Source organism: Stigmatopora argus, chromosome 2 (genome assembly GCF_051989625.1).
Source record: "Stigmatopora argus isolate UIUO_Sarg chromosome 2, RoL_Sarg_1.0, whole genome shotgun sequence".
NCBI classification, from domain to species: Eukaryota; Metazoa; Chordata; class Actinopteri; order Syngnathiformes; family Syngnathidae; genus Stigmatopora; species Stigmatopora argus.
The window spans coordinates 14,728,559-14,745,133 of NC_135388.1; the positions used below are offsets into that span (position 1 = coordinate 14,728,559).

Genomic DNA, 16,575 nt, shown 5'->3' on the forward strand with positions numbered 1-16,575 from the left:
TGAGTTGTGGGAGGTATGTCAAAGAGGGATTTAAGATCCATTCAGGTGGAAGGCCCAGGCAATGCTATTATCAACTTGTACTTGAGCCTTTTGGGCCACGCCTACGAGACCATAATGGCAACCATTCTCAAAATAACCCGGCACTACTGCAGAGCATATAAACTCAGACTGCCAAATCAGAGATGTGTGGTAAAGTGAAGTAGGACTTTCCCTTCATCAGAAATGAAAGTTTGCTTCAGTATTGATATTAGCAGCGACTTCTTCAGAAAATCTTAAAGGAAATTCACAAGCATCCCTTTTAGCCTGTTAGATATGCCTGTCATCAGAAATTACACACTCCATAAAAAAGTGAGCAACCAATGTATGACAACAATAATACTGGTATTATCATTGATGTTTAAAAAAAATATCATTAGCCAGATTGTGTTGATCCAGGAATTTTCTATGCCCTGTCAAGGGTCGCAGGTGAGCTGGAGCCTGTCCCAGCAAACTGGTCATTAAGTGGGAACTAAACCACAAAGCTTGTGCTTATGTCAGCCGAAAAGACCAAATTGGAACCAAACAGTATGTGTGAAGGTTTAACAACATAGCCACATCCTGTTGCATCGAAGATGCATGCTCTCTTATATAGGGAAATAATGCATCAAACCACATTTTATTTCAGTTTTCCAGTTGTGACTACGCCCTGTGGTAGACCACAAGCCTGTGAGTGAAATATTGTGTGCACTTTTTGCTGAAACTTTTTATCAACAAGGATACAAGTAAAAGGTATAGTTATTGTAGTATAATTGTTTCACAGGTGATGAAAAGAACGTCTCTCATCTCATCTCATTTTCTGAACCGCTTTATTCTCATTAGGGTCACAGGGGGTGCTGGAGCCTATCCCAGCTGACTCCGGGCCAGAGGCGGGGGGACACCCACGGTGGCCGGCCGATCGCAGGGCAGAAGGAGACGGACAACCAAGCACACTCACACCCATACCTAGGGGCAATTGTCCAATCAGCCTACTATGCATGTTTTTGGAATGTGGGAGGAAACCGGAGTACCCGGAGGAAACCCACGCAAGGTCGAGGAGAACATGCAAACTCCCGTGACCTGGATTTGAACCCAGGACCGTGAGGCCAAAGCGCTAACCACTCGCTCCACCGGGCCGCCATGAAAAGAACATCTATTCTAAAATGGGTATGAAAAAATTGAAACCAAAAACAAACAAAAACATTCTAAATCTGCATTTTAACAAGTTAGTGAGTATGTGATTGCAGGAGATACATACTGGTCAACCACTACGGCAGCGTGGCAGGGTGTTGTCACATTCAGATTAACTGCACAACAACACTGTTTTTTTTCTAGCACACACAGCAGCCCATATTGTTTATAATGTACACCACTGTACTTTACATATAGTTTAGTGGGGGCTGGAACAGATGGTGTTTGACATGTACCAAGTTAATCTTCTCAAGCAATATTCTCCATATAGGGCTTGAATCAAATCAGGGTAGAGTCCTCAAAATCTGATTTGATCTGTGATGAACAAGAGGGCCAATGTGAACTCTGCTAGAGGGATAATCTCATTTGTTATTTTTGAACTGCTTATGTGTTTTCATCAATGCATCTGCAGGGAGATGCTTTAGACACACATACTGCAACGGCTAAGAAAACAACAGTATGTACAGCTTTTCTTTTTCTATAGTTAAGTATAAAATTAAAATGCTATGTTTAAATTTCTTTATTGTCATGATAATAATACTTCATACTAATTTGCTGTGGGGATTAAAATTTTCCCTAAAAATACTTTTGGAGGCAGAGCAGAAATCTAAACAACTCTTTGTTTAAAAAAAACCTCAAACTTTTGACACTTACCTTTATATTTGTTAACTTTTCAAACATAGCAGTTGTCTTGAATGAAAGTATTGAGCAGGAACCCAACAGAAGACAAACCAAAGTAGGGCAGCCAGATAGTAACTATCATTTTCATACTATTTCCTCGTTACCCCTTATTACTCTGTCATTATGTTCTTCTCGTGCCTGCGTGGGTTTTTCTCCGGGTACTCCAGTTTCCTCCCACATCCCAAAAGAAACATGCATGTTAGGCTGATTGATTGTGAAAATAAATATTCTTCTGGATCCCATTAAAGTATTCACTGTTGCCACTATTCCTGCTTCAATTCTCTTACTGCCAGACCTGTGTTTTATATTTTAACGAGTGGCCCAGGGTATCCCTTGCTCGTGGTTAGCTGGGATGTGCTCCAGCACCCTTCTAGGGATATGCGGTTCAGAAAATGAATGAATGCTTCAAATAGGGCGTTCACCGTCTTTTTTGGACCTCAATAGTTTACTTGATAGCTTTTTTATTTGATAGCTTTTAGAGCTTTGGCGCCGTTTCGTGGCAACTTGCGATATTACAGAAAGAGCATGCTACGCAAAAATATGAATTAACTTATCATTAAATTTCGTCAGAAAAATAATGCGAATGGTAGCATTGGCTGTTTAAATAAACTCACTGCTGCTAACTGTCTAATTCATTTGAATAGGGCTGACAATGAATATATACATGTTTCAATGCCATTTAGTTATTTTAAGTCAACTCTTGTAGTTAGGTATTTGTCCTTTTCACATAACGAGTGGATAAAATGTGTTTCAAGTATGTTCCCTTACGTTGAGTAAAGACGAAGTGGATAGTCACGTCACGTGCCGGCTACGTGTCCTTTAAACGAATCTTCCGCTCCGCTGCTTGGGTCCGTCCGACTGTGCTCGCCTGTTCTTCCCATTTAGCCGCTGTCACAGTCGCTCTTCTCGTCATGGCTACCCATTCGACAGAAGAGCCGTTCCCCTTCCACGGATTGCTTCCCAAAAAAGAGACGGGTGCCGCCAGCTACCTAAACCGATTTCCTGAATGCGATGGCCGAGGGGTTCTCATCGCGATCATGGATACGGGCGTCGACCCAGGGGCGCCCGGCATGCAGGTTCGATTGCCCCGGTCTCCACAACGGTAGTTAGCTACAAGCTAACTGTGCATATGAAGCGAAAGGCCACATAATCTGTACAGTCACGAGCTAGTTAGCTAGCTCACTAGCTAGGATAAGTAAACAGAGTGTTTTCAATTCAAAACAGGGATGACAGCTTCCGTTGCACAAAGATGCAACAAAGTATTCACTTGTCAATAACCTTACTTTTGTAAAGCACCGTACTACTAATTGGCGAACGTTCATCTAGTTAGCCTTCTTGCACAATAGCTTAGCAGATGGAAAGTGACCCACTGCCTTGACTGTTTAAGTTTTTACATTTTGTTTTGATCGTTATAAAGATAAACGAAATATAAAATTATATATTTAGGTTGTGACATTCCGTTGGAAAACAGTACTCACTGTTCAAACCATTGTTTTTATTGTGACGTAAACATTCTGCAAATTGTAGCAACTTTATAACGTAGTGTGCCAGTGATTCAAATATTTTCAATTACGCCGATCTAAATCACTTTTTAAAATGAACGATGTCTCTGCTCAGGTGAGCTTTAATCCACCAAAGGATTGCTATCAACCCTAAATCTAATCTTAAATCTCAATAAATTATACTTTTCGGTTAATCCGCCATATTTATGCATGAATAAATCATAGCTATCTTCAAATCCATGGATATCATAATGCTAATTATCCAAATGGTTTATTTTTTATTTTTTTTTAAGTACTGATTTATCACTTATTTGTCTTTTCATATTCAGGTGACAACTGATGGGAAGCCAAAGATTGTTGATATCATTGATACAACAGGCAGTGGTGACGTGAACATGTCCACAGTGGTGGAACCAAAAGAAGGCACAATAACTGGCCTCTCTGGTCGAATACTGAAGGTTTGTAGATGATCACTAGTTACTAAACTAAACAGTACCATTTTGGAATTATTAGTTTATAACAACAGGCAAGACAGAGTGTGCCTCATACTGTATCATTTTATGTCAACCAGATCCCTTCTGCTTGGGTCAACCCATCAGGGAAGTATCACATTGGAGTTAAAAATGGCTACGAGTTCTTCCCTAAGGCCCTTAAAGAAAGAATACAGGTAGGAAAATGTAGTACTGGGTTGCTTTACACTTGGTCAGTAATCTTTCTTACTGTGCACATGTTTTTGTCCAGTTAATATTCTTCCTGGCTTACTGTACAGTGCAAACAACACTCTATTTACACCAGCAGTCATGTAAAGTCTTCGTGAACTGCATCAAGTTACACTTTATTCATAATAGTGTACGTGTTTATTTTTGTGTACTATTCTGGAAAAAAACAGGGGCATTAACATTTATGTTTGGAATCTTTTAGTTGTCATATATTTTGTGTTCTAATGACAAATTGCTACCTTTTAAGAGTACAATATTTGTGTGAAATACGCAGGGGGTATGGATGGTTTTTGTTTTTCAAATATATATGATTCATATAATACACTTTTCCATCATAAATGCAAGATGTCAAGTACCAGCAGCCTATAATAACAAGTCCTCAATGTTAGTACTTGGTAAGAAAAGAGTTATTGGTGCATTCCTAATTCTTTTTGATAGCATTTCAAAGTGTCCATGATTCAAATGATGCAGATAACAGGACAGTCTTCTTGCATCAGCAAAAATTCTGCTCTACTTTTTGTTTCTTTGCCGTTTACTACCAGAAAGAGCGGAAGGAGAAGATGTGGGATCCACCACATAGAGCAGCGTTAGCTGAATCTTGTCGCAGGACAGAAGATTTTGATCTCTCACACCCAACACCATCCCAGGTAACAGGAGGGGATCCATGACAGCAATGGTATTTAAGCTGCCTAAGTTTCACATGCCATTTATCCCGATTTATTTCTCCAGGTGGAGAAGTTACAGAAAGAAGAGTTGCAAAGTCAATCAGAGTTGCTGGTTTCTTTAGAAAAGAAATACAGTGATCCTGGCCCTGTATATGACTGTGTTCTTTGGCATGATGGTGTCACCTGGAGGTAAATGTGAATGTTTTTATATACTTGAGGAAGTCCTAAAATGTGTGCTTTCTTATTCAGGGCTGTAATGGACACCTCTGAGTGTGGGGAATTGTCGCAGTGCATCGTCTTAAGGTCCTACAGAGAGTCACAAGAGTATGCGACATTAGGAAATGCTGAAATGTTAAACTACTCTGTGAATATTTATGATGAGGGAACCACACTCTGCATCGTCACTAGTGGAGGTAAAGAATGTGAAAACCTGCTATCAATTAGCATCAATCACTGTGTGTCTAGTGAATTTTGCAAAGGTCTGAGAGCTCCACATTGACTTTTTTTTCTGTTTTGAAAGGGGCTCATGGGACACATGTCGCAAGCATCGCAGCAGGTTACTTCCCAGAAGAACCAGAGCGTAATGGGGTCGCACCTGGCGCCCAAATCTTAGCTCTGAAGATCGGAGACACCCGACTCAGTACAATGGAAACAGGCACAGGACTTATCCGAGCGGTATGCAACTAAGATTTAGAAATGTATCATTTTCTCCATCGACTATCAATCATTCATTTTCTATGCTATTTTCATGTTAACCATCTTATTCCAATCCCAAGATGATTGAAGTGATCAACTACAAGTGTGACCTTGTTAACTACAGCTATGGAGAAGCCACCCACTGGCCCAATTCAGGGTATGTGTTGTTAAGTTGAAAAATATAAAAGGTTATATATGAAATGATTTTCATTTGTTGTGTCATCTTTATTTTATTTTTCCAGGAGGATTTGTGAAGTTATCACTGAGGCTGTCCAGAAGCACAATGTCATATTTGTTTCAAGTGCAGGTAACAACGGTCCCTGCCTCTCCACAGTCGGATGTCCCGGAGGAACAACCAGCAGTGTCATTGGTAAATCTGAAGTGTCCTTTTTTATTTATTTATTTATTATTATTATTTTTACATGTGTAAAGCCAACTCCCAGGCACTGACAAACCCTGGTACATATGACCACACAAACAGTCTGAGAGATAAAAATCTTGAATAACTCGAGTATTATGTGTGTGTAAAATACAATATCTATTTGGAAAAATTGCACATTATACACTATAACCACTTCCTCTGCTTAGGTGTTGGCGCCTACGTGACCCCAGACATGATGGTGGCTGAGTATTCCCTGAGGGAGAAGCTGCCCCCCAACCAGTACACCTGGTCATCCAGGGGCCCCAGTACAGATGGTGCACTAGGGGTCAGTATAAGTGCCCCTGGTGGGGCTATTGCATCTGTCCCCAACTGGACACTTCGTGGTACCCAGCTGATGAATGGAACATCTATGTCATCTCCCAACGCCTGTGGAGGCATCGCTCTCATTCTCTCTGGTGGGTTCATTGTAAACATCAGTGCTCCTTGCAGTTAATAATAACGTTTTTTTCTTCTTTTTCTATGGTACAGGATTAAAACAGCAGGGGATTCATCCTTCTGTTCCTGGAGTGAGGAGAGCGCTGGAAAACACAGCTCTGAAGGTCGATGACATTGAGGTCTTTGCACAAGGCCATGGAATTATTCAGGTGACTTTCAGCCGACTGCTCTCTTATTTTCATTTTTCCTCAACATATTGTATTGTGTGCAATGATTATATAATCTACTTTTGGTAGGTGGACAAGGCATTGGACTACCTCATACAAAACGCCTCTTTACCCACCAGGCATCTGGGATTTATAGTCACTGTGGGTTCACAGAGGGGCATCTACCTCAGGGAACCAGCGCACCTTTTGTCACCCTCAGATCACGGAGTAGGAATAGAACCAGTCTTTCCAGAAAACACAGGTATTTTCTAACGGTTTCTATCCGTCTTTGTGCAATTTGTAAAGTTTATTATTGTATTAAATTCGCATTGTAAAAAGTAGCATGGCTGAATTGCCTATTTTATATTGAGATTTTGATTTCTCTTTCAAATTGTGTTTATTCTGGCTAAATTTCAGAAAACACTGAGCGGATATCCTTGCAGCTCCACTTGGCCCTCACCTGCTCTGCACCGTGGGTTCAGTGCCCAGCTCATTTAGAGCTGATGAACCAATGTCGTCATGTCAATGTCCGTGTGGATCCCGTGGGCCTGCGGGAAGGTGTGCATTACACAGAGGTAGGCACAAAGAGTTGGGATCCTACACGGTGACATGACAGTTAATTCTGTTCACTTCTTTTTCAGGTATGTGGTTATGACACAGCAGCACCTGGCTGTGGGCCGCTGTTTCGAGTCCCCATCACAGTTATTATTCCCACCAAGTAAGGTGCTTCATTTTTATGGCTCTTCCTCTCATTATCAATTTTGTAAAGGTTTTACTTTCACTGTGCTCTTTTGTCTTTCTCTCCCTCTCTGTCCAACAGGATAACAGAAAATCGTAACTACGAGCTTTGTTTCAAAGAAGTCCACTTCAGACCAGGACAGATAAAACGCCACTTCATCACTGTGCCTCAAGGAGCCTCCTGGGCAGGTTAGTAGTGGTTAGAGCCGGCATGTTCTCATTTCTCTAATTGGTGAAATGGAGGAAAAAAAAGCTATAACACTATTCCGCTTCTAAACAAAGCTCTGCCTATGTTTTCTGTTATTAGCTTTTCACTCCTCTGTATCCTGCTTTTTACCTTGCAGAGATCATGCTGACTTCTCATTCTGGAGACGTGTCCTCAAAGTTTGTTTTGCATGCGGTGCACCTCGTCAAACAGAAAGCATACCGAGCCAATGAATTCTACAAGTTTTCATCACTCTTGGAAAAAGGCTCACTAACTGAGGCCTTTTCTGTGTTGGTGTGTAAATTTTATTGGTGTAATTATTTGCTCCGTTTAAACATATAAAAAACAAAAACACCATTAGGAATTTCAAATTGAAAATCAGGTTAGGGTTACTAATCGCTTAATTTTTGTTTCCCCCTTTTCCAGTCAGGCAAGGTTGTTGAACTGTGCATTGCACGTTGGTGGGCAAGTCTGGGAGACGTCACAGTTGACTACAACATCTCATTCCACGGCCTCCATGTTTCTCCTTCACCACTACACATTGTGAGTGAGGCCCACACGTATACCCCAGATAAGCAGAATATTACATTTTAGACACAATCAAAGTGACTCATCCACCACTGTCTTTGACTAGCATGCATCAGAGGGTGTTACGCATTTTGAAGTGTCATCACCGTTGAGGTATGAGGAAGTGTCTCCAACTATCACCCTCAAGTCTTGGGTTCAGCCTCTCAGGTAAGTTGAAACCTTATTACTAATTTTATTACTGTAAATGGCCATTTTTATGTATTTGTTTTTCTGTCATCCAGGCCCATAAGTTCAAAGATAAAGCCTTTGGGACGGAGGGATGTCCTGCCTAACAACAGACAACTTTACGAGATTATTCTCACTTATTGTTTTCACCAGGTATTCCAAAAAACATGACCACACAACACGTGTGGATTTTTAGTCTTGTTGCATTCTTAATTGTCACACTTTGTGCAGCCAAAGAGCGGTGAGGTTACCCCCAGCTGCCCCTTGCTATGTGAGCTTCTCTATGAGTCTGAGTTTGACAGTCAGCTGTGGATGCTGTTTGATCAAAACAAAAGACTACTGGGTTCAGGGGATGCCTATCCACATCAGGTCATTTAACATGTCTACGTACACCATTCTTTTTGCCAGCCCAATTGTGTGGGGTCTAAATGTTTTACAAAAAAACTTGCTCTTTTTCATCAGTATTCTCTCAAGTTGGAAAAGGGTGACTACACAGTGCGCCTGCAGGCACGCCATGAGTTGTCCAGTGAACTAGAGCGCCTTAAAGACATGCCATTTGTCGTCTCCCATCGCCTATCTGCCACCCTTAGCCCCGATGTCTACGAGACACACCGAGTGGCACTCATGGCCAAGAAAAAAGCAAATTCTGTTACTCTGTCACCAGGGTCCACACAAAGCTTCTATGTCACAGCCTTGCCAGATGACAAGTAAGTTAAAACTGTGGTGAACATATCTGCGAATGAAGTTAAAATTCTGTCATTTTTAGGCGCAAATGACTAAAAAGAAAACCTATTTGTTCTTATGAGTTACACTAGACCAGGAGTGTCCAACTCCAGCCATTGAACCTCCCTATCCAGTCATGTTTTCCAACCGAACCAAACTTGTCTTATTTCGGTGTTCATTCTTTCTTGCTTTTCCTTTCCCTTCAGGATTCCAAAAGGTACAAGTCCGGGATGCTATCTTTCAGGGTCTCTTGTTGTGGCGAAGAGTGAATATGGGAAGAAAGCAGTGAGTGATTTCAGTTTTTTTATGGTATCTGTTCTTCAAATCAGTACTCAGTCCTTCTCAGTATCTCCAACTTAATTTTGGCTACTAAAATGTGACATTAGGAAAGATCACTAAAAGATCCTGAGGATGACGTTTGAGAATTATATTTAATCTACCAAGCATTTGTTTCTCTTTTAAGAGTTTGTCGCTTGTTGCTGTCAAGAATCAGTGGTTTATATTGGCTCTGCCTTTTTTGCATGTCTCATTTTTTCCACCCTTAGTCATCTGCCTGACATCCGCTGTAACCCACCTGTTTCCCATCTGCCTAAACCCATCTGGTTTTGCTGGTTTATGTTATAAATGGATGGCACAATATTAGTCGTATTGCTGCGGTAACTTGACTCGCCAACATGTTTTTGCTCTTCATCTGGAAAAGGGAGAAGATATTACGATCCCAATTTCAAAGTATAGTTGGAACATTGTGTTAAACAGAATACAAGGATTTCCCAATCATGTTCAACCCATATTTAATTGAATACACTACAAAGACATGTTCAAACTAATAAACTTGTTTTTTAAAATGATATATCATTAATTTAGAAGTGTAATTTAGATGCAACAAGTTCAAAAAGAGCTAGGAAAGTTTTTTTTTTTTGCCCCTAGTTCCAGGTTTTGACAAAGAACTGCAAATTGTAATTCTTCTGAGCACAGAACACTTCTCCATACTGTATTTAACAGCTTCTGTCACAAAAGTATAGTCCATTGTTTGCTTGCTTTTGTTTTTTGGTGCGGTATCTTTGCAATTGCAAGCAACTCCGTAGGTTGGGTCCAGACCAAACAAGGCAGTTGTGAATATGTCTTCAATGACAAATGCCTATGCGTCTAGGTGCTGTTTAGAAATGGCTTCTTTTTTGCACCGGCGTTTCATCCATCTATGGTGGATTGTGTTCAATGTTAATGGTTTCTGAAACCATCGCTGCACACGTTCTGTGTTTTGCCTTACAGTAGCATACCTGTTTGTGCTGCAGTACCGTTTTAGGGACCGAAGCTGATGAACATCAGTATGGTTTTTGGCCTTGCTTATAGATGCAGTGATTTCTCCAGATGCATAGATCTTATTGATGGTTTTCCAGACAGTAGATGCTGGAATCCTAAAATTCCACGCAATTGCACATTGGGGAACATTGTCCGGAAAGTATTCAACGTTTTAGTCAGGTTTTATTTTTTAATCGCTAAAAGGTGACCTTTGCCACACCTTCGCTTGTGCTTGAGCTATTCAGGGGAGCTCCTTTTGTACCCATGAATGGCACCCACATATTCCCAATTAGCCTGTTCGCCTATGGAATGTTCCATGCAGGTAGTTAATGATCATTCCTTGACTTAGTCTTTTTTGTCAGCAGTCTTGGGTCTTTTATAATGTGTTTCAGCTATGGAATTCAAATGTATGAATATTGCCTAAAACTAATGATGCTGATCAGTTTGAACATTTAATGATCATGTCTTTGTGGTATATTCAATTAAATATACAGTAGGTTCAATATGATTTGCAAATCATTGCATTTTGTTTTGTATGTTTAAAACAAGATCATAATTTCATTTCAAATGGGGTTTAAACGGAGAAGCAATTCTAAAATAGGACACTTAAGGAGGATCAGTTACATTTTTTTAATATAGAACAGTGAGTGTTTCCAAAGCTTTATTCAAAATATAAGTTTCTAATGTGAAAGAATCTCCACAGTTGAACACACTGGTAAATTGGACAATTTATTAACTATTAGAAGTGTACGTAATGTTTCTGTATTTCATTTTATTACTGGCACACATGGGGTTAAAAAAATATTATTTGTGAGGAAAAATACATTTTCAGACAATGTAAGCAAAATGTAATTTTACACTACAGCAGGTCTGACTTCTCACAATGCACTGTGCTGCAGCACTATAGTAAAACCATGCCTAATATAGTTTTTTTCTCCCCTCATATATCTATCATGAAGGCCCAAAATTTGTAGAGTTGTGTGTCTTCCATTTTTCATTTTGCATGGAAACAATTTAGGCAGACTATTAAATCCAAAATGGAAATAATGCAAAAGCTATTGTTTTCATCAAAACGCTGAACTTCATTTTTATTTAGAAGGTACACCATAGTGTTTCTTGTTTTTGTGTATGGTTGTGTTCATTTCAGTGGATCCAAGCGTAGGCGCGTGGCAACAATGAAATTTGAACGTTTAGTTTAAAGTTCATGTTGAACAGCTAGATTGCTGGATTTCCAATCCATAAGTGAGGGCACAATGTAAAAAAAATTTAAAAAAAAAAAGAAAAATAATCCATTTTGGTATGCTTGTGTTGTCTCTTCCTTACTGTGTGTTATTCTGACCACCAGGGGCAGTCCTCTGCAAAACGACAAAGAAAGTTTAAAAAGGTACTGAATGAGCTAGAAACTTTGTGCAACAAAGCGCTGACTGCTCTCATACTCATAACTTGTGGAGGTGCCTTCGTTCTTGTTTTTACTTTTGTATCAAACTTTTGAAAATGTTGCACTTTTGGTGGTGAGTAAAATGATTATTGACGTTATAAACGCCAATTTTTCCCCCCTCTTCTTCTCAGTACTGTTGTTTTCCGTAAGCAAGCGTTCTTGAAATATAAATGGGATTATTACTTTGAATTTGAGTTATATTATTGATTTAGATGCTTGGTTCTATCTGAGGTCCGATTGCAAGATCAGACATTATTGTACAGGGTGCCATATTCCTACGCTTGTGTCCAGAATTACTGGTTGCATTGTCCTGATCTACATGTCTCAACTGCTCTCATTGGCTGCCATTGACAGTAATTTAAATTGACGCCCAAAGAATCAAAAGAGCCATGTGCGCCTATGGAGCCGCAGCTTGCCCGATGATTCTGATGCTTCTATTATTGTCAGTGGCACTGAAATAGTTAACTGATGTGAATGATTCAAGTGTAATGTTTTTTGTAATGTTTTTTTTTTGTGGTATGGGAGTTAGACTGTTAATTTGTATGTAATGTGTGTTTGTGCAGGACATTGTTTCAGTCATCTACCACTTGATACCCACACCCAACAAAGCCAAGAATGGAGGAAAGGAGAAAGACAAGGATGCTGACAAAGAGAAAGACGTCAAAGAGGAGTTTGCCGAAGCCATGAGGGACTTAAAAATTCAGTGGATGACAAAGTGAGAATTTTGGTGGCGCGCGGAATCGCAATTGTTCATGTATCCATTTATTTCATATAAAACCATTGTTGTCAGGTTGGATTCCTGCTCACTCTATGATGAGCTGAAGGAAAAGTACTCGGATTACCTTCCACTACATGCGCAAAGATTACATCAACTGGACTCTGAAAAGGTAATTTACCTGTCATGCTTTTCCTCAGTAAGGTAATGGGCTAAATTGTTTATTTGAGTACCATCAAAACTTTTGATTTCTTAATGAACAATTAACCTATTTGCTGAACATGATAACAAAATAAATGAAGAAACAAACTAATAAAAAAAACTGCCAAATGACTGCTCAATGAGTTGTATTAAAGAACAAACCAAGCTTTGCATGCTACATTAAATGATTATTTTGAATCCTGCAGTAATGAGTTGAATCTAACATTGACTGTCTGCTTAGGAGCGTACGAAACGTCTCGGAGAAGTGGTCTCAGCCGCCGACACGGTCATCTCCCACATTGATCAGACAGCACTGGCTGTTTACTTCACCATGAAGACGGACCCGCGACCTGATGCTGCTTCAATTAAGACGTATGTGACTTTCCTATAACTTATGCACATTAAGTTACCTCTCCCTCGAAGCCTGCAACAAACAGACACAGTCCAGCAATACAAATGTCTGTTCTCTGTAACTTAGGTTATAGAGATGGGAAATATTTCTGGTAAAAGAATTTGAAGTTGGAGAATTTAAACAGTTTGCTTTGTTCTAAAAATATAAAAAAAGACCATGCAAAATCTATCATCAAAAAGCATGACGTTTCATTTTAATAATAACTTAACAACCCAACAATCGACCGGCTATTCAGCCAATTTTTTTTGTCAGCAAATGTTAGTGTTCGGAGTGCAGGCCGTGACAGAACTGCACAAGCAGCAGATAATAAACTGTTAAATAAAGTAGACCCAGTGCTTACATCAAGCTGATTATAGGCACTTCCACTTAAGGCTTCTTTTTAAAAGTGTACATTCAACAAAAAGAATTATGCAATCTGTGCACATTATAATGCAAACAGTGCAGTAACATTTGTAGACAAAGGATAACTTTCCTCGCATTTGTGAAAAAGGACTGACTTCAGCTCACCAATTGTTCCTTGTGCACTCTGTTTCAGTGATATGGAGAAGCAGAGGTCGTCTCTGCTAGACGCCCTGTGCAGGAAGGGCTGCGCTCTGGCTGACCAGCTCGTGACCACCGCGCCTCAGGATAGCGCCGGCGCTGTCGCCACCGTCCAAGCCAACGCAAACGAGGAAGTCGGCGAAAAGGAGGTGAGCGCTTCTGACGATGCGCCGCAGAGCTTGGCCAACAGTCTGACGGAAACCTTCTGGGAGGTCCAGAAGTGGGCAGAGCTGACCGACTCGAAGGTGAGTTGAATTTTGTTCCCCCCTCCTTGTTTGTCTTTGGCTTAACTTCAAACCTGATCTCTTTTTGTTATTGGTTGCTTTTGAATGAAACCATTATTTTATTACAGGTGCTGATGTTTTCCTACAAACATGCCCTTGTGAACAAGATGTATGGCAGAGCCTTAAAATACGCGTCCAAAATGGTAGAGGAGAAGCCCAGCAAAGAGAACATGAGGAATTGCATCCAAGTATGAGAATTCTAAAAATGTTGCTCGGCCATTAATACCTCCACTTAACATTTCTGTTGATACTCACTTGTTTATTTCTTTGTTTTCCAGCTGATGAGGAACCTAAAATGGATGCACTGTGCCAACTTTACTGAAAACTGGCTCCCAGTTATGTACCCTACAGACTACAGTCCCTTCTAAAATTTTACAATTTTACACACATCAGTTTCACCCCTCAGGGTCAACTGAAGAAATGACTTTGTTTTTTTCCATGGAAAGGGCAGTTTGGAGCTAGCATTTTTTCTTCTTCTCAAGAGCACTCATTAAGCATCTCTTTTGATTCAAGTGCCACCAGCAGCACAGACAAACAATTCACTTAATGGACCGTTTTTGAGTTATTTTTGGACGATTCTATAGTTTAGGCTTTCTTGGATTCTTCGGTCAGCAGCTTTCATCAACACCTTTTTGCTTATAGATAGCAGTTCACACTTCTTTTTCTTCATATTTTCCTCTAGTTTTCAACATTTCAAGGACATCAGGGAATTGCCCCACATCTTTGTGCCATGTTTAGCGTGAAAAGTTCTGACAGGATCTGACTTTACTGAAATAAACAGACCTCAGAACTGAAGTAGTAATGTGGTGCCTTGCATCCCTGTAACTTTTACTGAGGAGAGGATGAAATATGTGCATGAAATGGAGCTGGCTGATGCTTTTTTATTTATTTTATTATTATTTGCATCAGTCCACACTCAATTCAGCATCAGGACGGTCTGCCCCTCGGCCCCCTTTTGCGTCACACCCCACCGCGCATGACCTCCTCACGGACCTCAACGGTGGTAACCAGCTTAGCTGGTACACGTTCACTCGCTTTTAGATGTATTCTGTGCAGCATTTCAAATGTTCACAGAAATCTAAAGATGTAAATACACACGTTGCAAAGCATAGTATGATGCAATAAGTATATACTGTAATATCCCCATTGATGTATTTTGCATATGCATGTCTTGTAGGATTTCAGGAAGCACCTATTTGTTTGGAAGGTAATTTTAGCTTGAATAATTTCAAAAGGTCAAACTTATCATTTTCATTGGTGTGAATGACTTTTTTTTTTATAAGAAAGCGTCAACATAGCTGAAGGATAAAATGTGAGTTTTCTTTTCTTGAAAGAGTCCATTTTTATTTTGCATGTTAAAAATATCTTACCTCAACTTTATTTTAGCAATCAAAGCTGCATATGTTGCATATGATGCAGGTGTTTGACCTTTGGATGTATTTTACTCTTCAACTTTCCATCCATTTCTTTACAAATTTAGAGATCATAAACATTTGTTGATGCAATTCAACTTCATATTGTAATGTTGTCAACAATGAATCTGCCAGGGAAAATGGCTCGACGCGTCTTTATTAATGGCCAGTTATATTGTTTTATTGTTCGGCATTGCACTGCTGTTGTCCTTTTAAAATATCTGTTTAATTCTATGAGACATAGCAACCTTTTGTTTTACTGGGCTTTGTTTATAATAACATTTCTACTTCTGTTCATTTAATTAGGTCACCAAAATGACAATTACAAAAACGATTAACACTACGTTGACATTGTGTTTCTAGGTGTCACTTTTTAAAGCCAGGCAAAACTCACTTGCTTTTGTAATGGTGACATGCATTTGCAGTTTATTTTGTGTATTCTTGTTACCATTGACAGTTTCTTTGGAAAAAAAGGCCTTAACTTCCACCAAACTGAATGCCGTCCATCTCAGGCATCAAATAGAAGCCTCAGTCTTTTCTTTGCTGCTGTCAAGGATATAAATATTTGTTTCCCTTCTGACAGTATTTTTTGTTCATTAATTCTAGTAAAGACCAATAAAAAATTGGTATTTAACATTTTTGTTCCTTATGTATTTGTAAAAAAACAAACAAACCCTCACTTACATCAATTGCCTTGATGAATAAAATCAAGGGAAAACGTACATAATAGTCTTTTTTTTTTAAATTCAGGAAGCAGGACAATATTTTTGCTCAGCATTTAAAATAATTTCCAGTTGTATTAATATACTGTAATTGTTGGATACATTTTTTTAAGCCTATGACCACCCAAGAAAATGAGCGACTTCGCATTCTTCTGCTCAACTAAGGCTAACTTGTTTAGTACACTAATGTATTATTATGGTGACCAAGGGTGACCCTAATGTGTAAAAAAAGAAAAAAGGAAAACAAGACCTGATAAGAACATTACATTTATTTTCACATGTAACGGCAATTTTCACACATGACACTTTTCAATTATTGTTAGTACTGATCTGTCTAGCACAGTCAAATATTACATAGCCTCTGACTATTGCAGCAAGCAACCAAGAAGATGCCACATATCAGATCCTAGAGACCCAACTATTTGTAAACAAATCAGATTGCCAATTGGCACACCTTTTGTAGTGCAATCAACAAGTATTTACAGCCTGAAAAAAATATTGGTTCTTTTAACAGTCACTCCCTTTATTAAAGTATCAAATGGAATTTCTGTTACCAATGTGTCAAAATCCACAAAATAGTTTCCCATTTCTCTTATGAGAATCTAATAATTTCATTTCATTATTTATTCTTAATACACAAA

At 39.4% G+C, this 16,575-nt stretch overlaps 2 protein-coding genes across 3 annotated transcripts in view; one reads left to right on the forward strand and one right to left on the reverse strand.

The window, feature by feature from the left end:
- The window catches only part of rasa3 (RAS p21 protein activator 3), a 37,210-nt gene extending 34,364 nt beyond the window's left edge, over window positions 1-2,846 (reverse strand). Inside the window, exon 1 of the mRNA XM_077624280.1 lies at window positions 2,656-2,846. The gene's annotated coding sequence lies outside the window, so the exon portion shown is untranslated. The remainder of the gene's footprint in view (window positions 1-2,655) is intronic.
- Window positions 2,713-15,846, forward strand: tpp2 (tripeptidyl peptidase 2). Of its 2 annotated transcripts, XM_077624244.1 has the most exons (29): window positions 2,713-2,963; window positions 3,719-3,847; window positions 3,961-4,056; window positions 4,651-4,755; window positions 4,838-4,962; window positions 5,023-5,186; window positions 5,294-5,448; window positions 5,550-5,626; window positions 5,712-5,839; window positions 6,058-6,306; window positions 6,380-6,495; window positions 6,583-6,754; window positions 6,910-7,067; window positions 7,134-7,210; window positions 7,313-7,419; window positions 7,575-7,729; window positions 7,862-7,978; window positions 8,070-8,170; window positions 8,245-8,341; window positions 8,420-8,557; window positions 8,651-8,895; window positions 9,118-9,196; window positions 11,556-11,594; window positions 12,212-12,363; window positions 12,439-12,535; window positions 12,806-12,936; window positions 13,512-13,761; window positions 13,869-13,988; window positions 14,079-15,846. In XM_077624244.1, exons 1-29 carry the CDS (start codon window positions 2,799-2,801, stop codon window positions 14,166-14,168), a joined length of 3,834 nt encoding a protein of 1,277 aa, XP_077480370.1. In that variant the 5' UTR covers window positions 2,713-2,798; the 3' UTR covers window positions 14,169-15,846. The 2 variants fall into 2 exon arrangements, with proteins under 2 accessions (XP_077480370.1, XP_077480380.1); XM_077624254.1 differs by lacking the exon at window positions 11,556-11,594 and having other exon boundaries at window positions 2,714-2,963.
- The last annotated feature ends 729 nt before the right edge of the window (window positions 15,847-16,575 follow it).

Excerpts from the sequence above, each read along its gene's own strand:
- tpp2 (XM_077624244.1), top strand. The coding sequence starts at position 2,799 with ATGGCTACCCATTCGACAGAAGAGCCGTTCCCCTTCCACGGATTGCTT. Across the intron at positions 5,449-5,549 it reads GCACAGGACTTATCCGAGCG|ATGATTGAAGTGATCAACTA; the intron begins GTATGCAACTAA and ends TCCAATCCCAAG. Across the intron at positions 8,896-9,117 it reads ACAGCCTTGCCAGATGACAA|GATTCCAAAAGGTACAAGTC; the intron begins GTAAGTTAAAAC and ends CTTTCCCTTCAG.